Source organism: Microtus oregoni, unplaced genomic scaffold (genome assembly GCF_018167655.1).
Source record: "Microtus oregoni isolate MIOR12 unplaced genomic scaffold, Mior012 000000F_ref0000247, whole genome shotgun sequence".
Classification (NCBI taxonomy): Eukaryota; Metazoa; Chordata; class Mammalia; order Rodentia; family Cricetidae; genus Microtus; species Microtus oregoni.
In genome coordinates, this window is record NW_024543059.1 from 44878784 (window position 1) to 44906329 (window position 27546).

At 52.3% G+C, this 27546-nt stretch overlaps 1 protein-coding gene across 2 annotated transcripts in view; it reads left to right on the plus strand.

The window, feature by feature from the left end:
- Window positions 1-607: 607 nt before the first annotated feature.
- The window catches only part of Myh14 (myosin heavy chain 14), a 72464-nt gene continuing 45525 nt past the window's right edge, over window positions 608-27546 (plus strand). Inside the window, exons 1-6 of one of the 2 annotated variants that reach the window (XM_041656335.1) lie at window positions 608-625; window positions 16393-16788; window positions 20939-21095; window positions 24265-24292; window positions 24442-24544; window positions 25067-25090. In XM_041656335.1, coding sequence (XP_041512269.1) covers window positions 620-625; window positions 16393-16788; window positions 20939-21095; window positions 24265-24292; window positions 24442-24544; window positions 25067-25090 — 714 coding nt within the window. In that variant the 5' untranslated portion in view covers window positions 608-619. Of the gene's footprint in view, window positions 626-12937; window positions 13093-16392; window positions 16789-20938; window positions 21096-24264; window positions 24293-24441; window positions 24545-25066; window positions 25091-27546 lie in introns of those variants that run through there. The other variant, XM_041656418.1, reaches the window with a different exon arrangement.

The following is a 27546-nucleotide window of genomic DNA, read 5'->3' on the forward strand; positions in this document are numbered from 1 at the left end:
ACTTACTCTGTAGACTACGGTCAGCTCGATCTTCCTGCCTCCACCTCTAGTGCTGGGATGACAGGTGTATGCCTCACATGTGACATCTGTTTTCTCAGCTCCCCAAGCTGCTTCCTCACCCACGGGCAGTGTCCCCAAGTCCTCCCTTGGCTGTGGCGTTGCCACACTGGAGCGTGTGCATAGTTCATGCTCTCGTTGCCTCCCATTGTTTGTGGCGGATTTTGAAACCTTAGCAACATCCCCGACACAGAGAAGGGTGGAGGAGGGGACAGCCAGCCCCAAGGGCCAACAGTCCATGGTGTGTCCCCGGGACATAGAGGACTAGAACGGCAGGTGAACCTCCTGAGGGGCGGAGCCTCTCCAGACTGATTGGCCCAATGACTGTTTTATTTTTTCTTTTCTTGGCCAGAATGAGACAATATTGTGGGCAGCAGTTAAACAACACTGTTTAAGATCTTAACTGCCTGTGCTCTTTGGCCCTCGCTGGTCTCATTTCGTGTACAAGGACACAGGACATGGGGTGTTTTGTAAAGGAAATGGCATGTGGAAAGCCGCTCCCAGCTCCCCTCAGGTGAGAGACACTGATGCCAAGGGACAGAGGTCACGGAGTGTGAAAGAGATGAAGGTGAGTGTGAAAACTTCCTCAAGGCGTGTCGCTAAACAGGAAGAACAAATTAAAATTCCTGTGTCTAAGTAGGTGCTTGGTGTCATTGCCTTGGTTCCTGCCAACGCATGAGTGGGAAAAAATACCAGCACATGCAAAAGGCTAAAAAAATGTCTTTTGATTATAAAAAAATAAAAATAAAATAAATAAAATTCCTGTGTAAAATATGCCATTTCCTAGGGAGGAACCAGAATTTTATATGTATATACATATATCCTATTTCCATGAGCAAACCCCTAACGGGGGCTTAGTCTTTGAAATGCGTGAAGACTTGATCCCCAGTACCCATGGGCAAAGCTGGGCATGGCAGTTTGTGCCTGTAGTCCCTGTACTGGGCAACTCCAGTGTGGAGAGCAGAGACAGCCAGATCTTGGGGGCTCCATGGCCAGCTCACAACCGCTATGGGTCTTCCTACACTAGTTAGCAAGGAAGACAGTCCCCCTGCAGACCTCCTCAGCTGAGAGCTCTGCTTATGTGGTCCTAGTTTGTGGTTATAAACCAAGCATCACGTGGTCTTAAGGTGAGGAATGAGTGAATCAGGAGTGAGCCACAGGGATGCTGGGGAGGGAACAGCAACGTAAAGGCCCTGTGTTGGGGATGTGTGTGTGAGGAGGAAGTGCAAGGAGCCGCTGTACTCACAGTAGAGCCTCTGAGGGGGAGATGGAAGAGGAGACCTGAAGAGGCATAGCGGCCGTTGCTAGCAGGGCCCTAGGGTCTGACTGAAGACTCTGGGGGTGACAGGAATAGCAGGAGGACTGTGAGCAATTAGGGTGTGAGGTGACCTGGGTTCCAACAAGACAACTCTGACTGTCATGTAGGGAACAGACATACGTGGTCAAAGGCGAGAGTGGACTGGAGGGTAGGTGTTGAGCGGACGGACAAGCAGGGCCTGGGTGTGGCTGCATGGTGAAGGTCACCTGTGAGGTGTTTGCTGATGGGTGGGCGTAGGGGCTGAGGTGTTTAAGAAGCATTGAGAGTCATAGGAAGGGCTTGAGTTCTAAGACTCCAGGGTCTTGGTTCCTTTTCTTTTGCTATAATGCACGGTCACACAGAGGCTGAGCGAGTCAAACAGAAAGGTTTTCTTCACGTAGTTCCGGAAAGCAGGAAGCCCAGTATCTAGGCACTGGGTTTCAGTGATGTCATTGTATGCACAGTCATGCACAGCACTCCACACAGGAGCCAAGGCGTGCTAGAACAAGCTGTGCTTATAGTATGGCAACTCCCTCGTGGGCTAGCCTGCTCTCGGGAGATGACTCCTCCCTGATGGTCTAGCCTGCTCTCAGGAGATGACAACTCCTGACCCACTCTAGCATAAGTATCCAAGTTCTCGAAGTAAGCAGTCTTTATGCAGGATAACTACCCCCAAGATGGCTTATCCACTCCTGTGATTGTTAGCCTACAGTATTCATACATAGTCTGCTCAGAGACAATTAATCTACTCCTGAGATAAACACCCTAGTCTCTCCAGAAGCAGCTCGCTCTCATGGTCATACCTATTCCTGCAGTGGTTAGTGTGCTCGAGTGATAGTTCCCTGCTCTCCAGGCACCAGACTAGGGGCTGCTGCTCATCCATCCCTGTGAGTGTGGCTCTTGACTGCCTCCTAATATTTTCAATGAGTAAGGCCATTTATATTTCAGCTGGGGCCAGAAAGAGGACTCAGCAGGTAGTGGTGCTTGCCTCCAAACCTGAGAACCTGAGTTCGGTCCCCAGGATCCACAGGGTGAAAGGAGGAAACAGACTGGCTAGAGGCAGGTGCACACACATGAACAAGGAAAAGCAATGCAAAACTAAATAAGGGGCTAGGGCGAGTTCTTAGTGCTTCCGAGCACCCGCTGCTCTCCCAGAGGATCCACATGGCTCGCATCTGTCTATAACTCCAGTCCCAGAGGGTCTGTAAGCCTCTTTGGCCTCCACAGTGTATAGTGAGCAGATAGTCGTGAAGGAAAAGCACCACATATATTTTAAAAAAAAACTTTAAAAACCACTAAGTTTCAGGTTGTTTTTGGAGGGGTCAGTGAGGCCATGGTACCCAGAAGTGTGTTGAGATGCAGACTCTCCAGGCCCTGACCAGAGCTACCCATCCTGACCGCTCTGGGGAGGGTTCAGGGGGCTGGGATTGTACACCCACAGGCTACCACAGTCAACCTGCTCTGGGTCCCCTCCTCTAGGGGCAGAGCTAGAGGAACCTTGGGACTTTCTGATTTCTAAGCTAGCCCTGCCACTGCTCCTCAGGAGGCTTGAACACGCCTTATGCTTCACCAGTATCCTTGTTTCCTGTGATAGAGGAGTCTGCAGGCACTAGCCTCAGAGTGGTTGTGAGCTCCCAGTGAGCTAGCTCCAGGATATAAAATATCTAAGACAGTGCCTGCACTCAGAATCTCCTAGTGAAGGAAGGTTATAATCAGCTTGCTCTACCTAAGACAGTAGACACTCAACAAAAATCCACACCAAAGTATGAGTGCCTGCACAGCTGGGGTGATGGAGTGCCTGCCTGCAGAGCTGGGATGATGGAGTGTCTGTCTGCACAACTGGGTTGATGGAGTGTCTGCCTGCACAGCTGGATTGATGGAGTGTCTGCCTGCACAGCTGGATTGATGGAGTGTCTGCCTGCACAGCTGGATTGATGGAGTACCTGCACAGCTGGGGTGATGGAGTGCCTGCCTGCACAGCTGGATTGATGAAGTACCTACACAGCTGAGGTGACAGAGTGCCTGCCTGCACAGCTGGATTTATGGAGTGTCTGTCTGCACAGCTGGGTTGACGGAGTACCTGCACAGCTGGGTTGATGGAGTGCCTGCCTGCACAGCTGGATTGATGGAGTACCTGCACAGCTGGGGTGATGGAGTGTCTGCCTGCACAGTTGGGTTGATGGAGTGTCTGCACAGGTTGCTGCTCCATTGATGGAGGCTGCTTTGGGCTTTGTTTTCCTTTTTATTTGTCTTATATTTGATTTTTTGATCCTACTTTGTATTCCAGGCTAGCTTGGAACTTTTGATCCTTCTGCCTCCTATTAAAAGGATCCTTCTATTAAAAATGTTTTAATAAAAAGAGAAGTGGTACTGGGAGAGGCTTAATTGGGGAAGTGCACACCTTTCGACTCTGAGAACTTGACATCGGATCCTTTAGTACCGTGTGCCCAGCCAGCCTGTTACTACAGCACCTAGGAGGTAGAGGCAGGAGGATCAGAATTTCAAGGTCGTACATAGAAAGTTCAAGGCCAGCCTAGCTAGAGGCCAGACTCTCTCATTAAACCATTAAACCAAACCAGATGAACCACAAAAATAAGACCAGGGAGATGGGTATTGGGTCCTCTTGAATGTGCAGGTCCTCAGGGAAAACTCCTCTGGAAAAGGAAGGAATGGGCACATCCTGGGTGGAGAAGGCAGGGACGGAGGCCTGGTGTGTGAGGAACTGGAGAGGCCAGAGGGGCTAGAGCGGGGCACGTGATGTAGTTCACTTTCTGTTACACAACACCGACCCAAAACAACCTGGGGGGCCGGGCGGTGGTGGCGCACGCCTTTAATCCCAGCACTTGGGAGGCAGAGGCAGGCGGATCTCTGTGAGTTCAAGACCAGCCTGGTCTACAAGAGCTAGTTCCAGGACAGGCTCCAAAACCACAGAGAAACCGTCTCGAAAAAACCAAAAAAAAAAAAAAAAAAAAAAACCCTGGGGGAGGAGAGGGTCCCTCACACGGGGAAATCGGGGCAGGAGCTGATGTAGAGGCCACGAGGTGCCGCTTACTGGATTGCTCGCCATGGCTTGCTCACCCTGGTTTTTTATACAACTCAGGACCACCACCCTCGGTGGGCTGGGGCCCTTCCACAGCAATCGTCAATCAAAAAGATGCCCCACAGACCCCTGTGACAGCCACAATCACACAACTGAGGTTCCCTCTTCTCCTGTGGCTCAAGCTGACAAGCGCTAGCTAGTTCAGAAAGGGCAGGGCTGAGACCAGAGAAGGCAAGGGGTAGCAGATGGCACTTGAGAGCCCCAGTGAAAACTCTGCTGGTTCTCTCGATGTAACCAGGCAATATGGATCCAGAGTGGGAGATAAACAAGAGTGACCTGCATCTTGATGCCTCCTGGGTAGTCAGATTAACAAATCTTTACGCCTGTCATCATCTGAAAGTCCAAGACTGGACTTTCCAACCCACAGCCCGAGGGCCAATCATCCTGTATGTGTTAATAAAGCTTTATTAGGACATGGCCTCATCCATACATTCACCTCTTACCTCCACCTGTTGTCAGGTTTCAAGGGTGGAACTGGGCAGTTATAGCCCAGGCCTTGGTAAGGCAGAGAAGTCTCTACTGTCTAGCACCGTGCGGGAGATCTAGCCAGATCTGGCCAGTCCCAAACCGGAACAAGAGCCAGCACACAGTAGGCACTCTGCAAGTATTTCTCTTTGCAAAACAAGGCCTGCCACTTGTCCATGAATCACTGGAGGCTGCCAACTCTCTCTGGTCCTGGGCTACTTCCAGCCCAGAGTCACACGGACCAGAACTACAGCCAACACAACAGTGACCAAAAATAATGCTGGCACCGTCTGAGCCTTTGCCACAGAGAAAATACCCAGGTGGAATTACAAGGCAGCCCTGGGACACTGCAGTCCAGCTCTCTCTTTGCTCTGTGGGATCCAGGGTCCCCCAGTTTTTGTGCTCACTCAAAAGTCTCTTCCCGAGCCGGGTGTTGGTGGCGCACGCCTTTAATCCCAGCACTCGGGAGGCAGAGGCAGGTGGATCTCTGTGAGTTCGAGACCAGCCTGGTCTACAGAGCTAGTTCCAGAACAGGCTCCAAAGCCACAGAGAAACCCTGTCTCGAAAAACCAAAAAAAAAAAAAAAAAAAAAAAGTCTCTTCCCCATGGGCAGCCTTCCCATCCCTGATTTCCCATCTCTTTGTTCAGCTCCAGGTTTGGGGGCCGGGGCTCTACCAGTTCAAGTATCTATTTTTATGTTTTAGATTCAAAATTAAAATTGGAAGGGGATCGGTTAATTATGATAATTTTAGGACTGTTTGGAATGTGCTTATGTCATATCCAACCTTGTGACTCTCTCTTGGGTTTTCTGCCCTCTTTCTGGTTCCTCCCTTCCCCCCACAGAGACCGACCCTCCTCCCACCATGTGGGTCATCAGGCTGGGCAGTTTTACTTGCTGAACCATCTTACCTGCCCTTCTCTTCATTTCTTGAGACAGGGTCTCTAACTGAACCTGGAGTTTACCAATTGGGCTTGCCTGGCTGACTAGGGAGCCCCAGGGAGTCCCCTAGGTCTGCCACACAGCACTGGAATTGCAGGTTTACAACACTATACCTGGTTTACGGCTGGGTGCTGGGGACCAAAATTCAGTTCTTCGTGTTCACATGGCACTCACTTTACTGACTGAGCCATCTTCTCAGCTCATCTTTTTTTCCCCTTTTCCTTTTTGAGGCAGGGTTTCGCTATTAAACTCTGACTGTCCTAGAACTCACTCCGTAGACCAGGCTGGCCTTGAACTCAGAGATCTGACTGCCTCAGTTCCATGATGCCAAGCTTCTTCTTTTCTTTTTAGAGACACTACCTCACATAGCCCAGGCTGACCCAAAACTTCCTTGTAGCTGAGGCTGGCCTCGACCCGATGGTCCTCCTGCCTTCATCTCTCTAGTGCAGGTATGACAGGCATGAGCCACCATGTCCGAACCCCTTCTTCCTTTTTTTTTGTGTCATATATAGTGAAACATATCACGTATGATTATTGTTTATAATATATTTTAATCTAGAGTCTGGCATTCAATATTTGTCTTTTGAAGCTGTCTGAGCTCTTCTAGCATGCTGATTTCCAGGCCCCACCATCTTCCTGCAGAGAACATGATTCTGTTCCTCTTTACAACCGAATAAAGGTTCATTGTGCCTGCGTACATTCTCCTTATCTATTCATCTCTCGGTGGCCATCTAAGCGGCTGCTGCTTCCTGGCTTTTGTGGACAGAGAAGCAGTGAGCATGGCCAAGCAGGTGTCCCTGTGGAGCAATGCTCAGAGTTCTTTGGGTACATTCCCACGTGGGCTAGGACTGATCATGCAGTAGTTCTAATTTTGGTTTAGTTTTTATAATTTTTAAAAATACCTTGCTGGAGCTGGAGAGATGGCTCAGAGGTTAAGAGCATTGCCTGCTCTTCCAAAGGTCCTGAGTTCAATTCCCAGCAACCACATGGTGGCTCACAACCATCTGTAATGAGGTCTGGTGCCCTCTTCTGGCCTGCAGGCATACACACAGACAGAATATTATATACACAATAAATTAATAAATAAATAAAAGAAGGGAAAAAATACCTTGCTATTTTATGTTCATGGATATTTTGTCTGCATATAAAATTACTTTATTATTAAAAAAAATACTTTATTATTTTATGTGTTTTACATTTACGTATAAAAGTATACTACCTATATGCCTGGTACCTACAGAGACCAGAAGAAGGTATTGAATGCCCTGGAATTGGAGTTACAGATGGGTGTGTGCATCCGTGCGGGTGTGTGCATCCGTGCAGGTGTGTGCATCTGTGCGGGTGTGTGCATCCATGCGGGCGGGTGTGTGCATCCATGCGAGTGTGTGCATCTGTGTGGGTGTGTGCATCTGTGCGGGTGTGTGCATCCATGTGGGTGTGTGTATCCATGCGGGTGTGTGCATTCATGTGTGTGTGCATCTGTGCGGGTGTGTGCATCCATGCGGGTGTGTGCATCGTGTGGGTGTGTGCATCTGTGCGGGTGTGTGCATCCATGCAGGTGCTACAATAGAAACTGGATTCACTACAAGAACAGCTAGTGCTCTTAACCTCTAGCTATCACTCCAGTCTCTACTTTTTTGTTTTTAGATTTGTTTTTAATTTTTTTGTTGTTTTTTAAGACAAAGTTTCTCTGTGTAACAGACCTGGCTGTACTGGAACTCACTTTGTAGACCAAGCTGGCCTTGATCCGCTTGCCCCTGCTTCCCGAGTGCTGGGATTAAAAGTGTGTGCTACCACTGCCTGGCCTGTTTTTAATTTTTTTTATGTGAGCCAGGCATAGTGATGCACACTATGCCTGGCTCACATAATCCAAGCAGAGGCAGGTGGATCTCTGTGAGTTTAAGGCTAGATAGAGAATTCTAAGACAGCCAGAGTTACCTAGGGAGACCCTGTTATGAGTATGTGTGTACCCTTGCCTGTGTTTATGTGCACCGTGGGAGTGCTGTGCCCTTGAAGGCCAGAAGAGGGCATTGGCTAACATGAATGGAGTTACAGGTGGTTGTGCGCTATCTGCTGTAGGTGCTGGAAACAACTCTAGGTCCTCTGCAACATCAATCACTCTTAACTGCTGAAATAGTGTGTGTGTGTCCTTCTGTGGGTGGTGTGTATGTACATGTGAGTGTATGTGTGTGTGTGTCCTTTTTGGGTGGTGTATTTGTTCATGTGAGTACATATGCCCACAGAGGCCAGAGCAGGGTGTCATCTCTTGGAATAGGAGTTGTTTTTAGTCTTTCAATAATGTGTTTACTATTAGTGGAGAGGTGTGTTAGTGCAGGACACCCACATGCATGTGTGCAGGGCAGAGAACAATTTTCAGGTGCCGATCCTGTCCCCAGGCTTGAACTCGGGTCATTAGGCTTGCCAGTAGCACCTGTCCCAACTGAGCTTTCCTGCCATGTCCCTTATTATGACATTCCCGCCCATGAGTGTGCATGAGTGAGTGTGTGTTGACAAGGCATGTGTCAGAGGTCAGAGAACAGTATGGGGTGCCTTTCTCTCCTTACACTTCATGGGTCCCAGGAATGGAACGCGGGTCATCAGGCTTGGTGGCCAGTGCCTCGTGACCATCAGACAGTCCTGATTTGTTTTTGTGACACAGTCTCAGTGTGTAGCCCTATCTGGCCCAGAACTCACTATGTAGATCAAGTTGGTCTCACACATAGCCTCTCCAGCTTTTGCCTCCTGATGTGGGTTCAGGAGGCTGAAGTCAGCTTATGGGGCTTGGTGGCAAGCCCTTTTCCCCTGGCAAGTCATCTTGCTGGCCTGATGTTCGTTTTCTTGATTATGGTCATTCTGACTGGGGTCATATGGAACCTTGAACTCTGGATCCTTCTGCCTCCACCTCCAAAGTGCTGGAATTGCAGGTATGGGACACTCCACCCAGTTTATGTGATACCAGAGACTGAAGGCAGGACTTCGTGCATGCGGGCAAGCACTTTACCGACTGAACTTCACCCCACACAAAATCTTTTATTATTGTATAATGTCTTAGCGCCTTGCTTGTCTTACCCACACCTTTCAGCCTTTTTGCTCAGTTCTGTGGACTCAGGCCATACTGAGGGCTGGGATTCAGGAAGCTTCCATGGTCTCCTTCCTTCTTTCTGTCCACACATATTTGGGTGTTCCATTCCTCTTTACCATTGATTTTCCTCTCTGTTGCAGCTTACCTGCCCATGGGGACTGTGATGGTTTGAATAAAAATGACCCCCAAAGGCCTGTGGAGAGCAGCACTGTGAGGGGTGGGGCTCTGCTGAAGGAAGCGCATCACTAGGGTGGGCTTTGAGGCGAGGCCTAGAGTGTCAGTGTCTCTGCTTGCTGCCCGTGGATCTTGATGTAGAACTCTTAGCTCCCAGCATCATGCCTGCCTGCATGCTTCTCCTCATGAAGATAACGGGATTTCCTTTATAAGAGTTGCTACCATCATGGTGTCTCTTGTGACAATAGAAGCCCTGAGACAGGTAGCTTCATAAGGAGAAGATTAGCCCCAGACAGCCAGGGGCTCACAATATGATGGGGAGAACCCGCAGGTGGTGTCGGGTGTGTGTATGTCAAGATCTCCTAGGAGACAGGTTGGGACTTTACCCCAAGCATGTATTCTGTCTGGTGTGATGGACGATGTGTGGAGGGCTTTGAGGAAAGGGCAGGCTTTCTTTGGAATTGATTCTTTGGTTTTGCCTTGCCTCTGGTGGTACAGTGGAGACAGGAAGTGATCTCACCGAGGCAGCCGGGTCTCTGTGCCCACACCTGTAAAATGGGCACGATAGCAGGACCAACTGCATGGCGCTGGTGGGGTCCATATTGTGGGATTTAATTTGAGGGCTTAGAACGGTGAGTGCTCTCTCTAAATAAGAGCAGACATTTAAGTGGTATGGAAAATCCTTAGTGGGGCTGGAGAGATGGCTCAGAGGTTAAGAGCACTGACTACTCTTCCTGAGGTCCTCAGTTCAATTCCCAGCAACATAATGAGGTCTGGTGCCCTCTTCTGGCCTGTAGGCATACATGTAGACAGAACAGTGTATACACAATAGATAGATAGATAGATAGATAGATAGATAGATAGATAGATGAAAATCCCCAGTGGAAGGAAGCCTGTATGACCTCACGTGTGGTGGCGCACATTGGCTATACCAGCATTCACGAGGTGAAGAGAGTCATTCTCCTCTACATAGCCAGTCCCATGTCTCCTCAGACTGAGCAAGTGGAGCTCATGCTACCTCACGTAACAGGCCAGTGAAGACATGATGACATTACTGGTTGCTAGGAAGATTGAGCAGGCTGATGGCGTCACTAGGCGGCAGGAAGTTTGGCTGGCCACAGGGGCCTGGGCTATCACTTCCAAATGGACAACAGAGTGACAGGATGGCCAGGACTCAGAAATGAAGGAGCAGGCCTGCAGCCACTGGCTGCTCCTCTGGAGGACCCTGGTTCAATACCCAGCACCCTTATGGCAGCCTGCAGTCATCTGTACCTTAAGTTCCAGGGACTCTGATGTCCTCCTCTGGCCTCCAACAGCACCGCATGTACATAATACATGTGCATATGTGCAGGTGAAACAACTATACACACTGCATAAAAATACACACGGAACAAGGGCTGGGAGGACTAGCGTATGCACGCAGGTCCAAGTGCTTATGGGGCTAAAAAAATGCAGGGGCTAAGCAGCTGGGAGACAGGCGGGGTGTGGCTATGTGGCCAGGGCCTTGGGGCCTTTGGTGTTTGTTTACTTTTTATTTATTTTTGCAGCAGTGTGATTTGAAGCACCCTTAGGCTTCTTTCTGTAGAGACAGGATCACACGCCATCGCTCAATCGCTTTGTTTCAACCCATGACCTCAAACGTACTGCAGTCACCCCGCCCCCAAATGCTCGGGTGATAGATGTGATCCTCAAGACGAGGTCGGGGTTTTGTTTTTATTTTCTAGAACAGGGTCTCCTGTAACCCAGCCGGCCTAGAATTCCTTATGAAGCAAGGGTGACCTTTAGGTAGCCAGAGGGCGAGGGCTGGGATGACTAGCAGGTGCCACCACGCCCAGTTTACACAGTGCTGGGATGGAACCCAGGGCTTCGGGAATGCTAGGCAAACCTTTACCACTGTGTCCCAGCCCAAGATGAGGCTCTCAATAGCCCCAATTTAAAGACTTCAGGGACATTATATAGTGGAAACACTCTACCTAGCTTTGAGCATACAACAGGCGCTCAATAAATAACAATTTTGACCCAGGCAGTCGCCATCCATCTGCATAGAGCCTGCTCACGGTCTGCGTTCCACAAAAGCGACATCTCCTTAGTGTGTGTCCGCGCGCCGGCTCCCCGGGGACCCAGGCATTCCGGCCTCCTGCCGCCCTGTCCGTGCACGCACAAAGGCGTCCATTCATGGCTGTGTACAAAGCGGCCCATTCACCGGGTCCCCTTCAACCAGCGGCTCCCGGCCGCTCCCCGAGCCTCTTTATTGGTGCCTCCCGCTGGCCATCAGGCCCGGGCCCCCCCCAACGGCCGCGCACTCTCGGCCAGGTTCTTTTCCCACGCCTGGCACGCTTCGCCAACTTCTGATTGGCAAGGCGTACCAGCCACTCCTTTTGATTGGACAGAGCTGAGCCTCGGGGATGGGGTCGGAGCGGGCCGCAGCGAGTGCTGATTGGTCCGTGGTGCCCACCTGTGGGCGGGGCTGTCCCACGCAGGCCCCTCCCCCTTTTCTGCCCAGGCCGAGGCCTCTGGACCGCCCTGGGCGCCGGTGAGTGTCCGGGGCCCCCGCAGTGCGTCCGGGGCGGTGGTGCCAGGGGCGGCCAGGCCAGGGGAGGCCGGAGCCGTCGGACTGTGCTGGGGGCCACGGGGAGGGGTGGGCCGGGGCATTCACTGTGGGTGCAAGCGAGCCCGGGGTCGAGGAGGGGTAGAGGGGGTTGCAGTCACCCAGCCTTGCTTCCCACCGCGTGCCAGGGATCCTGGGGTCCTCTCTGAAGGAGTCACCCGGTCTGTTCTGCAGAAAGGGAAACTGAGGCAGTGCTTGGAACTTTGTGTGATAGAACACCTGAGTCATGGTCTCCTGTCCCTAGCTCCCTGGACGACCGTGAATAGGATGGAATAGCTGTGGACCAGAGAGCGAGGGAAGGACCAGGGGCTGGGACGGATGTATTTGTCTGAGTGTCCCAGTTTGTTTTGTTTTGACTTGGTTTAATTAATTTTTCTGAGACGGGTTCTCATTCTGTAGTTTAGCTATCCTGGAGCTCACGGTGTAGACCAAGCTGACCTCTAGTCCCAACCTTCCTGCCTGAGTCTCTCTATGCTGGGATGAGAGGACTGCGCCATTACGCACAGCCAAGTCTTATCCGAACACCCTCACAATGGACTTGGGCACTTTAATTCGTAACTGAGAATGGAGTTGAGGTGGTTTCTGTAGTCCCCATTTCACAGAGTAACCGGGCCGTGGTGGCAAATGGAGGGACCTGGTGTGCCTGGCCATGTGGCTCCCCCCCCCCTTTTTTTTTAAATAACACCACAGTAGTAATCAGTAGTTCGAGACCAGCCTCAGCTACACGACCAGTTCCAGGCCAGCCTAGACTGCCTAAGACCCTGTACCAGAAAAACAAAAAAGAAAATAAATTGTGTAAGTCAGAACTCTTTACATCGTCTAAGGAGAAAACTATAAGTTTCTGGCAGACACGCCTACCCTATGCTTCCTCTTCAGTTCACCCTAAAGAGACCCAAGCCTTCATAGCAGACATAGCATTTTGGCATCGTACCTAAGGATTGGGGTGCCTCACTTCCAGTGTTGAGGAAGCTGAGGTTCAGAGGTAATAAATGATAAAACAGCAGTCTAGGTCCCTTTTCCCACGTGATTTTTATTGATTTCATGAGCCTCAGTTCCTAGCGAGGAGAGCGGAGGTCCAGAAGGCCGGAGAGGGATTCGAACCCTAAGCGTGTGCAGGCTGGCTCTGCGCCGGACTTTCACCTTTATCTGCCGCCGCCCACCTGGCAACAGGTTTTACCTCTGGCTGGCTGCCGCTCCAGGCCCCACCCCCTTGCCCAGCCCGGCAGGTGTCGGGTGATGTCAGAGGCCGGTCCCACCTCCTGACGCTAGAGGCCCCGCCCCTCTCTGGACCGCAGAGCCGGCCTCACCTGGGTGCTGGAGAGGATCTGGACTCCAAGGCCTCCCCATCTCTCCACCGCCAGGCGCCCAGGTATCCTCGGGGGTCCACGGGATAGAGGAGGCAGGTCACAGGACACTTGATCAGGAGGAGAGGGGGTTAGGATGCGAGCTTCCGGAGGTCCATGGGCCGGGTACCTCAAGTCAGAAGGAGGAAGCTGAGCATGAGCCCCAGTGTCTGAAGGAGAACTGAGGTTCAGGACCCATAGGTCTGAGGGAGGAAGCTGGACCATGGACCTCTGGGTCTGAGGGAGAAGGGCTGGGGTCTGGACACCTGATCTGAGGGAGGAGGCTGGGGCCTGGACACCTGAACCTCAGGGAGGAGAGCTGACTGGGCTCAGGACCCCTGTGACTGAGGGAGGAGGCTTGGACCTGGACCCCTGTGACTGAGGGAGGAGGCTTTGACCTGGACCCTTGTGTCTGAGGGTGAACGCAGGGACCTGGACCCGTGTTTGTGGGAGGACTCTGGGACCTGGACCCGTGTTTGAGGGAGGACGCTGGGACCTGGATGCCTGTGTCTGAGAGAGGAGGCGGGAGCGGGACCCCTGTGTGTGAGAGGGGCAGCTGGGACCCGGACCCCCTGTCTGAGGGAGGAGGCGGGAGCAGGATGGGATCTCACCCATAGGCTGAGGTCATAAGCTTGGTTCTGTCCCAGCCCCTGTCCGGGCGGGCGGGGCCCTGGCTGCTTTCCTTTTCCACACAGCTCTGTCTGCCCCTCCCAGGTGCTCTCACCTGCCTAAGTGACACTAATGAGTCCTGGCACCACATTCCTGCTGCCTAAGGGAGAGGTGTGTGACTGGAGCTCAGCCATTTGAGGCCAGGTCCTAGGAACCCCACATCCCCACTTCTAACCCTGGCTGCAGTGGGCACCAGTGGGGCTGCAGCTCCCACTCCGGGGCCCTGAGCCCTGACTCTGAGGCGCTGAGCCTGCTCTTCTAGCACTTAGGGGGAGTGATGGGGCGGGGAGGCTCAGAGCCATGAAACCCTTTCTGGTCAAAGGCCACCAGGCTGGAGAGGAAGCAGGTGGGTGGGGTGGGGTAAAGTCCCTGGGATGGGGCTTGGCTCTGGGTGTATCTTTGCCACACGGAGCCTGGGGTGATCCTTGGCCCTTTGGGGCTCACCATTTGTTGAGTTCGGGGGCCACAGTGACTGGGAACTTTTGGCTGTTGGTGCTCGTGGGGCTGGGAGGAAGTTTACATGTGAGAAACGCTCCTGGGGACAAGATTAGGGGGGACAAGATTAGGGGGAAACCCCTTGAACAAGCTGAGAGCTTGGGTGGATGCTCCCAAGGGGTGCGCTGGAGGTGCAGGTGGCCTGGTCACAGGGTGAAGTGGAAGATGGGGTGTGGTGCTCTTTGCTTTTGGATGGAGGTGACGGGACCATAGGGTCTACTTCCTGCAAGAGAGAGAGTGTGGGACATTCTCTGTGGGATAATTGAACCCCCTGGAACCGCGACATTCCCTAATCAGTGACCCAGCAGGTGGGAAGGCGCCCAGGTACTGTGACTGCCCCCAGGAACTCTCCTTAAAGAATCCGAGACTTAGTGCACCCTAAGGCCTGCTCAAAGGCGGGGCCCCCGCACCTCATGAGCCTCCGGTGCCTCTGAGAATGCGGAATGAATGTAAGAAAGAGTGCGGGGGAGCCAGAGGGAGGATGGGGATGGACGACCATCCTGTGGTTATGGGGCAGGTGGGTGCAGAGGTGACAGACGTCAGATCCGGGCCCTGTCTGGGCCCCCTAGAGTGGGCAGTGCCCTTACCACCTCCTACCCTCTCCTCATTGCAGCGCCAGCCACTGGAGCGCTGCAGACAGGTACACATTCCTGCCCCAGGGCCTTTGCTTTTACCCCACCGTCCTAGCAGTCCACCCCTTAGATCATGCAGGTCTTTATTTTAGTAGGAAAGGCTTTGCTACTTAGTCCAGGTAAAATGTAAGCGCGGCCTCGGCACCAGCATCCCCTCTCCCTGCTCTATACCTCTGATAGCCGTTTGTCACCATTGAACCATTTACATGATTGTAACAATTTATCTTTTATCTGTCTCCTGAGATTAGGATAGTACCGCCCAATATAAACAGAATGCAAGCCAAGAGTGTATTTAAAATTTTATGGTAAGCACATTTTGAGGGGAGGGGCAGTGGAGAGATGGCTCAGTGCTTAGGGTTGCTGGCTGCTCCCTGCAAAGGATCTCTGTTCCGTTACCAGCACCAACATGGTGGTTCTGAACAGTCTGTAACTACAGTTCCTGAGGATCCACCAGCCTCTTCTGGCCTCCATGGGTACTGCATGCATGTGGTATAGACATTGTAGCACTGATTGCTCTGCAGAGAACGGCTGCTTGTTCCTCAGCATCTACACCGTCACTCCAGTTCCAGGGAATCAGTGCATCTTCTGGCCTCTGTGAGAACTTCATACATGTGGACATATAAACACAGCCAAACACACACACACACCAGGCACACACAGCCAAACACACACACACCCAAACACACCAAACACACCAGACACACACACCCAAACACACACACACCAGACACACCAGACGCACACACCCAAACACACACACACACCCAAACACACCAAACACACACACAAACATACCAAACACACACACACCCAAACACACCAAACACACACACACACCCAAACACACCACACACACACACACAAATAATAAATCCTTTACAAGAAGATTTATTTATATTACTTTATGTGTGTGTGTGTGGGGGGGGGTGAGTCCAGGTAGTTGTGAACACCCAATACAAGATACTGAACTCAGATCCTCTGAAATATCTCTCCAGACCCATAATAAATGGATTTATTTGTTTGTTTGTTTATTATTTTTGCATTTTTGACAGGTTTTCTCTGTATATCCCTGGCTGTCCTGGAACTTGCTTTGTAAACTAGGCTGGTCTCGAACTCAGAGATCTGCTTATCTCTGCCTCCCCAGAGCTGGGATTAAAGGCGTGGGCCCTCACATTCAGTTGAAATGAATTTTTTAAGTAGCAAATCTGGGCCAGGTGGCACAGTCTTATTCCATCTAGTGTAAAACTGAAGCAGAAGGAGCCCGGCGGTGGTGGCGCACGCCTTTAATCCCGGCACCCAGGAAGCAGAGGCAGGCGGATCTCTGTGAGTTCGAGGCCAGCCTGGTCTACACAGAGAAACCCTGTCTCAAAAAAATAAAACCACCCCTCCCCCCCCAAAAAAAAGAGGAAAGAAAGAAAAAAGGACTGAGGGGTGACTCAGTGGTACGATGTTTTCTAGCATGCAGGAGGGCTTTAAGTCCCAGTGTGGCCAAAGACAGTCCCAACTAATGTGCCCGCTCTCTTTCCACAGACGATGGCCGCAATGACCCTGTCTGTGTCTGGGAGGAAGGTGGCTGCCAGGCCAGGCCCTGTGCCTGAGGCGGCCCAGCCGTTCCTGTTTACACCCCGGACACCAAACGTGGGCGGCCCTGGAGGGCCACAGGTGGAGTGGACAGCACGGCGTATGGTATGGGTGCCCTCAGAACTACATGGGTTCGAGGCCGCAGCCCTCCGCGATGAAGGTGAGGAGGAGGCGGAAGTGGAGCTGGCGGAGAGTGGGCGGCGCCTGCGGCTGCCCAGGGACCAAATCCAGCGCATGAACCCACCCAAGTTCAGCAAGGCAGAGGACATGGCTGAGCTCACCTGCCTCAACGAGGCATCCGTCCTGCACAACCTGCGAGAGCGCTACTACTCCGGGCTCATTTATGTGAGTGACATTCCCCCACGTGGGGTGCCAGGTGTCTCCAACCTGACCTGGATTAGCAGGGAGTGGCTTAGAGTCCTGTGACTGTCCTCCAACTAGTGAATAATTCTAATGCTTTATTTTTTATGGAATAGGAGGTTAGACAGGTGCACCAACACTGAGCGACGCCCCCAGCACCTCACTGGGAAATTCTAGGCAAGTTTTCTATTGCTGAGCCACTTCCCCGAGCCACTTTTTGTTTTTTTGTTTTTGTTTTTTTTACCTAAAGATGAGATCTCTGTTGTAACCAAGGCTGGCCTCTAACCTGGGCTGCTGCTGCCTGTCCTTTAGCGTAGCTGGAATGGCAGCTAGCAACCCTAAGAGTGGCCCAATTTGTACTTTATCCAACGACTGGAGCCTGCTTCCCCTGGCTGGATGTCCTGTATGGGGCACCCTGTATCACTTTGTAATAATAAACAGTGAAAATTCAAGACTAATGAGCCTACATGGCTTCATTAGTTCATTTCATTCTGCTCAGCAAGGTGTGGCCTTTATTAGCCCCATTTTACTAAAGACAAAGAGAAAGAGATAAAAATAAAAACTGCCATGGAACCAGGCATAGAGAAGAGAGGAGGCTCTTTTAAAAATGGTTACATTTATTTACTTGGGGTGGGGCATGTATGGAGGTCAGAGCGCAGCTTGCTGGATTGGTTCTCTCGTAGGCATGAATCTTGGTTCAGACTCAGGTCACCATGGCAGGCACCTTTACTCCCCGAGCCATCTCAACACCTTCTGGCAGGATCTTGACTTTGAGGCCAGCTGGGTTGTAGAGTGATATCCTGTTCTGAAACAGCAGAATAAAACAAAATAATGTCATGGGATTGATGATATCCAGGTTGATTGAGGTGGTTTGCCAAGCTCTGTGATCTATTTCTGATGTCTGCATAGCACTTCAAGTGGGGGTACTGCACACGGAAGTTGTGCCACATCCTGGCTTCCTGTTGGAAATGCAGGAGGTCTCCAGAGGCCTGCTTGCTGCCTCACATCCCATGGCCACGGCACTCCGGGCTGGTGGGGGGTGACACGCACAGCTTTTGTTCCTCTTAAATAAGCTTGTTGGGTGTGTCTCATGGACAGCTAAGGTGTGATTAACTCCATTTATAAGAGAGCAAACAGGATCATAGAGTTTAACAAAGAATGTTACAACTATAATGAAAAAAAAAAAAAACCCTGAGAATAGTGACTGTAAATATTTATCGAGGACTTAAGCTGTCCTGGGCCTGCTCTGAGTGCTGCTGTTGAGTTCTTGGCTGGCTTCTTTGCTGGGGACTGTTGATGTCACCGACATTCCAGAATGTTAAGTGACTTGGGCCCAGGGCCCATGGTCACTGAGGAATCCGTGGATACACATAGCTGTCTCTGCTAGGCTCAGCTCTGAATCCCTTTCCTAGGGACTCTTGTTGCCCACCGCACCTCCCTAGCCATGCACACACCAGGCTGTGTCCTTTCTCCCTCAGCTTGGCCTAACGCAAGCTGATGGTGGCTCTCCCACCAAACACGTACAGTGCTGCAGATGGGTGCCGAGTTTCCAGAAACCACATGGACTTTGACAGGCTCTCGGCCATGCTGGGCGGGAAGCACAATTCTGTTCTCCATTCATGGAGACAATGATACCCAGAGGGCTTGCTTGCTCAGGTCAACCAGTAGGAAATTGATAGCACCGAGATTTCGGCTCCCTTCCTGTCTGACCGCCAATGCACAATATGTGCTTGTGACTAACTGATGTAAGAACAGTGGAAAGTGAGGCCTCCAGGGGCCAGCCCAGGGGATTGGCCCCTTCAGTGGGACTTCAGTGGGACTTCAGTGGACTTCAGTGAGACTTCAGTGGGACTTCAGTGGACTTCAGTGGGACTTCAGTGGGACTTCAGTGGACTTCAGTGGCAGAGGAAACTGGTGGAGTGAATGACTATGCCAGGAACTCTGGTCCGTGTAACATGGGACAATGTGTCACTGTTTGAGCCCATTGTCCAGGGCTGAACTTTGTGGACTTTTTCCCTATTGGGATCAAAATCAGAGCCTTGCTCATGATGAGCTTTACCCCCAGGGATTCTAGTCAGGGGCTCTACCTCTGAGCTACACCCCAGCCCCTCATTGGGGGATTCTAGGCAGGGTCTCTACCACTGAGCCACACCCCAGCCCCTCACTGGGGGATTCTAGGCAGGGGCTCCACCACTGAGCCACACCCCAGCCCCTCACTGGGGGATTCTAGGCAGGGGCTCTACCACCGACCACATCGTTGGATCTCTTTTTACTTTGAGACAAATTCTCACTAGGTTGCCTATGGTAACTTCTGATTTTCCTGCCTCAGTCTCCAGAGTAGCTATCATGGCAAGCCCATGCTCCCAGGCCTGACTCTCACTAAGCCTTTAAGGGGTCAGTTCTTCCTGGAAGTTATGTACAGCTGGGAAACTCAGCCTCTGGCTTCCATCATAGACAGTTAGAGCAGTCAGCTTTGGCTCCCAGTGGCTCTGTAACTTGAGCATCCCAGACTGCTGTTTGGAGAAGGAGGTGGGGCCACCTTGGCTGGCTGGCATTCATTCTCTCTTAATCCCTGGGCCATTGTAATGAGGCAGGCTCTTCCAGAGGAAGCCAGACAGGGGAATATCCTCAAATTGTGTGTGGAGACGTGGAGGGTGGGGAGGAGCAGGCCTGTCTCCAGAGCCCTACAGGCTAGGCAGTCCTTCCAGACCCTTCTATGGACCCTCTAGGAACTGAGGCCTCTTCCATTTCTCCCCTGGCCCTGTTGGCCAGCTCGGGTTTCCATCCTGGGTGTTACCCAAGTGGTGTCTGGCCCAAGGGACTAGCATGGGGAGTGGGCTCTGGCGCCAGCGGCCATGAGATACCCTCCCAGGGAATGTGGTCCAGCCGCTCCACCCTGAGACCTCTGGGAGCAGCCAGGAGACTAGAGAGACAGATACTAGGCTAACCGGTTCTTCCGCTTGTGGCCAGCTGCATGCCCCCTCCTGAAGAGGTGGCACCAGGCAGCCTGGTGGCCACACCCTGCCAGAGTGAGGCGGGAGGGCAGAGCAGGTACCCACCAGAGAGCCAGCATTGGCTGACTAGCCTGACTAATAAGCAGCTGTGCTCTAAGTGGTGAGCTAGCTGGCTTGTTCGGCCGGCTGTCTCCAGTGCATTAGGCTAGTTAGCTGTCTGGCTGACTTAGCTAAGGGGCTAACTAGTTCTCAGCTCTCTAGCCACCCCGTGGGTGTTGAGTGTTTCCTGCTGATCTTGTACCCTTCTGAGTACAATAGAATCTCAGTCAGTAGCTCAAGCTGGCCCAGAACCCTCAGCAATCCCCTTGCTCCAGCTTCCTGAGTTCTGGGGTTCCAGACGTACAGGATCGCTTCCACAGCTTCATGTGTAGCTTTGGGGTCACATGTGTCCATCGAAGAAATCAAGGCTCGTGACCTGAGGCTGCCTTCCTTGGCCTCATCTCCTCTGTGGTGGCTCTTCGCCCGTGCACCTCTGGCAGTCTGGGAAGATTCGTGTCTGCTGTTAGCTTAGCAGCGTCTGGAGCACTCATGCCAGGCCAAGTGCCTCCTTCTTGGAATCCTGTCACTTGGAAGGCAGGAGGATTGCTACAGCTTTCCAGGCTCAGCTAGAGTAAGACTCACCTCGAACAATTAACAGCTGCAAACAGGGCTGCAGAGACGGCTTAGGAGCCAAGAACCCTTGATCATCTTCAATCTCCAGCATCCATAGGCAGCTCACAGTCGTCTCTACTCCAGTCGGGAGACCCCAGGCTCTCTCTGGCCTCTGTGGGTCCTGCATGCGTGTGGTATACAGACAAACATGCAGACAAAACACTCATACCCATAATTACACACAGAGGGAGAGAGAGACAGAGAGCCAAGCATAGTACACACTCATAATCTCAGCCCTGGGGAGGCAGAGGCAGGAGGATTCATATACGTTTCAATCCAACCAAGGCCATGCAGTAAGACCCTTAGTAAAACAAAATAAGCAAAACACGAGCAAAATAAACCTTACCTGTGCATTGTCAGGGTGTAGCTCTACCTTCTGCCTTGTACAGTTTCCTCTTGTATGTCAACCTAACCCAGCTGTCGTGCTGAAGGCAGCCACCTGACACTCTCTCCCCTGTTGCCTGCCGTAGACCTACTCTGGCCTTTTCTGTGTGGTCATCAATCCATACAAACAGCTGCCCATCTACACGGAGGCTATCGTGGAAATGTACCGGGGCAAGAAGCGTCACGAGGTGCCACCGCACGTGTATGCTGTGACAGAGGGCGCGTACCGCAGCATGCTCCAGGGTGAGTGCAGGGACCAGGCTGGGTACTGGTGCTGCTGGGAACCAGGGACAGGCTCAAATGATGGCTTGGAGACACATTGGGAGGTGGGCTGGGCTCCAGTTCTTACCATGCAGGCCCTTTAAAAAAATCTTGGTCTGTGTTCATGACAGTATTGCTTTGAAAGGAAATTGATGCTGGTCTCTAGACATTTCCCAGAGAGACTGTAAGTGTGTGACATGCACACCTATTTCATAGTGAATACTTGTGTCAGGTCGTGGGTAATAATGGGTCATGTTCTGTGATCTCATTCCTTCCTTGGCTTTTTATTTTTGGCTTTTTTCAAAATTACGTGTGTATGTGTGCATGCATGTGTGTGTGCGTGCATGTGTGTGTGCGTGCATGTGTGTGTGTGAATGTGTGGGGGTATGTGAGTATGTGCATGCATACATGCATGTGTGAGAATGTGGGGGATATGTGTGTGCATGCATATATGCATGTGTGTGAGAATGTGGGGATATGTGTGTGTGCATGCATGCATGTGTTTGTGAGAATGTGTGGGGGTATGTGTGTATGTGTGTGCATGCATACATGTGTGAGAATGTGGGGGATATGTGTGTGCATGCATATATACATGTGTGTGAGAATGTGGGGATATGTGTGTGCATGCATATATGCATGTGTGTGAGAATGTGGGGGATATGTGTGTGTGCATGCATACATGTGTGAGAATGTGGGGGATATGTGTCTGTATGAATATATGCATGTGTGTGAGAATGTGGGGGATATGTGTGTGCATGCATACATGCATGTGTGTGAGAATGTGGGGATATGTGTGTGCATGCATATATGCATGTGTGTGAGAATGTGGGGGATATGTGTGTGTGCATCCATGCATGCATGTGTTTGTGTACGTGTGCATGTGTGTGAGAGAGAGAGAATGTGTGGAGTATGAGCATGTGAGTGCAGTGCCAGTGGGAACCAAAAGAGGGCATGGGATCCCCTGGAGCTGGAGTTACAGGAGGTTGTGAGCTGCCATGCAGGAGTTGGGAACTGAACCCAAGGTCAGCCTCTGACCTGGAAGTTGTCTCTGCCTCCCCAGCACTGGGGCTACAACTGTGCCCCCGCCATGCCCAGCTTTTTGTGTGGGTACTGAAGACTGAACTCAGGCCCTTGGGATCGCTAACGCTTTATCAGCCAAGAATCTCTCCAGCCCCGTCCTCTCTTCCTGTTGCTGGTTTCTGATTGGTCCGAGGCAGACTGCCTTGCCTTTGGTGCTCTTCACTGTGTGAAGGCCCCTGAATGTGGTCAGTCCGCTGGGGCTTGGGAAATCAGCTGCTGTTGTTGTGTGGCCCAGTCTGTAGGTCTGCCCATGGTGCTATTGAGTCCTTTCTGTGCAAGGTATAGATAGGAGTGTCTTCTAGGATAGCTGTCTCTCGGCTACGTTACTTAACCTCTTAATAGTCCTCTGGTGTAGGTTTTTTCTATTACCCATCATTTTCAGATGGGGAAACTGAGGCACAGAGCAGTACAGTTACTGCCCACGGCCATACTGAAGGGTAGTGCTGAGGTATGACTTGAACCCAGTGTTCTGGCCACTGCTCCCAGTGTCCCACTCTGAATTTGGACGTTTTGTTTATGAAATGATCTCATATAGCCCGGGCTCGCCCCTAGCTCCTGTGTAGTTTAGGATGACTTTGGTTCCCGATCCTCCTGTTGAGATTATTATTCCTGGTTCGCGTGATGCTGAGAATGGACTTTGGGCATGCAAGGCGAGTGCCTGGGGGTGGTTATGTCACCGTCACCGTCATTTAGGACCTGGGAGTCAAACTCAGGCCATCCAGCTCACTGAGCCGTCTGAGTCTTGCCTTTTGTTTTTAAGATTTATGTATTTCATCTTTTTGGAAGTGGATTTTTTTGCTGCATGTCTGTCTGTACACTATTTATATGCCTGATACCTGCTGAGGCCAGAGAGGGCACTGGGCCCTTTGGAGCTGAAGTTTTGAGATACTACAGCTGTGAGCCACCATGTGGGTGCTGGGAGTGGAACCTGGGTCCTCCGCATAGCAGCCAATGCTCTTTTTTTTTTTTTTTTTTTCGAGACAGGGTTTCTCCGTAGCTTTTGGTTCCTGTCCTGGAACTAGCTCTTGTAGACCAGGCTGGCCTCGAACTCACAGAGATCCGCCTGCCTCTGCCTCCCGAGTGCTGGGATTAAAGGCGTGCACCACCACCGCCCGGCACAGCCAATGCTCTTAACTACTGAGCCCTCCCTCAGTCCGTGCTGAGTGCGTCTTAAAGGCCCCATTAGACTCTGACTGCAGCCTGGCTGAACCCATTTTTTAGATAGGGAAATAGAGGCACAGAGCAGCTCAGAGACCGGGCCGGGGTCACAGGGCACATCACAGCAAGTTCATCGGGAGCCCTTGTGCTGTGTCACCTGGCTGGCTGTGCTCAGCCACGGTCTTCACTCGTGAGAACACGGGCTGTGTAATCACAAATGTCAGCTTATTGTCTGGCTTAACGGTTTCCAGAGACTTACACGGTGGTTGTGCCCTAAATGACTCCTCCCTTGAGAAGCATGGGGATTTCCTCATCCATAGTCACGGCCTGCGGCCCTAGGTTTTCTGTCTTAGCTCTGCTATTCAGTGTTCCTTTCCTTGTTGATAACAGGACCTGGCACTTAGTAGGTGGTCAAAGTGTATGAGAGATGGTGGTGCCAGTGGTGCCAGACCCAGGGAGGGAGTCAGAATAGACATCTTGTGTCTCAGCTACTTCTGGGGTCCAGGACCTCCCTTTCCAATTCTTGAGATTCTGCTGCCTGAGGTGGCACATAGTAGGGATTTACCGAATTGAGGTGAATTGTAGTCGTCTGTATAGTTGGGGTCCTTGTCTCCACCTAGCCTGAGGTGGCACACAGTAGGGACTTACCGAATTGAGGTGAGTTGTAGTCTGTATATTTGGGGTCCTTGTCTCCACCTTGCTGATGAGGAAATGCAGGCTCAGAGAGGGACAGCTGCTTTTGTAGGGTTGCTCAGCAAGTGAGATGTTTAGTCAGGATAGAATATGTCAACTCTGGAGGGCCGATCATTACAATCCCACCTTTTGCTTGTGGGTCTGGAAAGTTTTGAGATGCAAAGGGCCAGGGGACTAGAGACGCTCTGGGTGACTTGTCTTTCCCTTCTATTCCCTACAGATCGTGAGGATCAGTCCATTCTCTGCACGTGAGTTACCTTAAGGGCTCCAGAGGCAGAGACCCCCACAGAACGTGGCTCTGCACCAGTGGGTGTGGACTGGGTAAACTGGCAGAGTTGCCAGTGGGCAGGGGCTGCCTGGTCTCCCTGCCCACCCACCTCCCCTTGCTGCCCCACAGAGGGGAGTCTGGAGCTGGAAAGACGGAGAACACCAAGAAGGTCATCCAGTACCTGGCCCACGTAGCGTCATCTCCCAAGGGCAGGAAGGAGCCTGGTGTCCCTGTAAGCCATGCAGCCTTGGGACACCCCAGACCAGCAGCTCCCCTTGTCTTGGGTTGCACTCCACACCCGTAGTTGGTACCGGGTCCTATTTCTGCCTGGGCTGCCTGAGCACTTCCTGTGTGCTCAGTGTAGAGCCAGGAGCCAGCAGGCTAGAGAGATGAGCCTGGTTCTTAGCCTTGCTGCTTCTAGAATAGTTCTGGGTACATAGTAGGTGCTTTTTTGAGACCTGGTTTTAGGTGACCTGTGTCTAGATTTAGAGGACTGTAGAGGTGTTCCCAGTCTCTGAACCCTCAGGGAATGGCTACCACAGTCTCTGGGGGCGAGTCGTGGTGGGGCAGAGGGGGTGGTACCGTGGGATTTGAGCCTGGGCACATAATCCCGAGGTTTCCCTGCCCCATACTCCCATTGCCCCAGCCCTTCAGTTGCAGCTCTGCCCCAAGGCCTCCGGGTCACCCATGTGTCTGTCCATGTTCCATGTGCCGTGTGTCCTGGTCCATGTCTCCTGTCCTGTGACTTCCTCAGACCTCCATCAGCACCTTGTCTTATGTGAGTAGCAGAGAATCCCCTTGCCACCCCAGTGTCACCCCAGTGTCCCTTGGGGTTGCTAGCCCACAGACACCTGGGAGACAGGGCCCAAGAATGGCACACCAGCCCCCCAGGGACCCACAAGGCCACTTTGACAGTCCTACTATGCAAATGCAGGGACCACATGGCCATCTAACTTAGACATACTATGTGCATGAAGCCAGGGTCCCCACCACTGTCCATGCAGCCCTGCGGTGTGTATGCAAGCCCATAGAAAGCTCTAGTGTGTGCATGCAGCCAGACTCACCCTGCCGTTCATGGCAGCCCTGGTATGTGACGTGCTACCCAGGCCTCAGAGTGCTATTTAGTTCAGTCTTAATGACGTACAAAGACACCTCTCCCATGTTTGTGCCAGCCCTGCTGTATGCATGCTGAGACCTCAGGCTGGCATTTAATACAGTCTCTTGTGTACATGTGGCCAAGCCTCCTGCCATTTGCACCACTTCTCCTGGACCCCGTGCTGTCACTTAGCACAGTCCTACTATGTGCATGTAGTTGCTCACCCCCCAGTATTCATGTACACAAAGCAAGGGTCCCCAAAACCATTCATGGTGACCCACTATGTGCACATGCCCAAACCCCATGCTACTTTAGTGCAGTTCTGCTGTCTGCACATAGTCATGTCCCCATTATTGGTCATGGAAGCCCTACTGTGTGCATGCAACTAGGCCCCCACTGCAGAGAAGCCATACTGTGTGCACACCCCAGACCTACTGTAATTGTACAGCCTGGGCCCATGCTGCTTGTCATGTGTGCAGAGAGAGGCCACAGATAGCATCACACAATACTGCAGACTCCTGAGCTCCTTCTCCCACGGGGCTGGAGAAACAAGCTCTCCTATCCACGCCACACGACCCTAGCCACGCCACATGACCCTGGCCATGCCACATGACCCTAGCCACACCACATGACCCTGGCCACGCCACATGACCCTAGCCACGCCACATGACCCTGGCCACGCCACATGACCCTGGCCATGCCACATGACCCTGGCCACGCCACATGACCCTGGCCACACCACATGACCCTGGCCACACCACATGACCCTGGCCACGCCACACGACCCTGGCCACACCACATGACCCTGGCCACGCCACACGACCCTGGCCATGCCACACGACCCTGGCCACATCGCATGACCCTGGCCTTGCTGCATGACCCTGGCCACGCCACACGACCCTGGCCACGTCGCATGACCCTGGCCACGCCACACGACCCTGGCCACGTCGCATGACCCTGGCCACGCCACATGACCCCTAGCCACGCCACATGACCCTGGCCACACCACATGACTCTAGCCACGCCACATGACCCTAGCCACGCCACATGACCCTAGCCACGCCACATGACCCCTAGCCATGCCACATGACCCTGGCCACGCCACACGACCCTAGCCACACCACATGATCCTAGCCACGCCACACGACCCTAGCCACGCCACACGACCCCTAGCCACACCACATGACCCTGGCCACGCCACATGACCCCTAGCCATGCCACATGACCCTGGCCACACCACATGACTCTAGCCACGCCACACGACCCTAACCACGCCACACGACCCCTAGCCATGCCACATGACCCTGGCCTTGCCACACGACCCTAGCCACGCCACACGACCCTGGCCACGCCACACGACCCTGGCCACATCGCATGACCCTGGCCACACCACATGACTCTAGCCACGCCACATGACCCTGGCCACGCCACACGACCCTGGCCACGCCACACGACCCTCACTTTGCACATCACCGTTTTTCTTTGTTTTATTTATCTTTTCTGAGATGGGCTGTTGCCTTGTAACCTTGGCTGGCCCTGAATTTGCTCTGTAGCACGTGCTGGCTTTGATCTCATGTCAGTTTTCCTGCCTTCACATTCCCAAATGCTGGGGTTACAGATGTGAGCACCATGCCTGGTCCCATTTGATTTTTTTTTCCTTCCTGTTGTTCACTTGACCAAGTCACTAACTGGTGTAACTCTGACACTGGAGGCGCTGGAAGTTCAGCATGAGACCAGCATTTTTGAATGCCTACCCTGCACCGGGGAGTTTGTAGTATACGTTATTCTCTTGTTTCAGCGAGTAGCATATGGGGACCTGGGAGCTACAGCAGCAGACACGTCAGGAGAGGGTCGTTGCGGCTTGGTGTGCGCCTTGCAGACCGCTCCCCGTTTGCATATCCACCATGTGTATATTTGGGAATAACCGTGTTCTTTGTGCTGTAGTTTCTAACCTTTGTTTCTTATTCATGGGAACACGGCTGGTTCTGCAACATTTTCCCCTTGGTTGGTTGTTTCACTTCCACTCATCAGTCTCCCAGAACCCCCTACTCCCCACGGCAGGCAAGATGCTCCCTCCCCAACCCAAAGGCCACAGAGAAAGTCAGCCCTGAAGTCCTGGCCCCAAGAGGAGGCCGCCT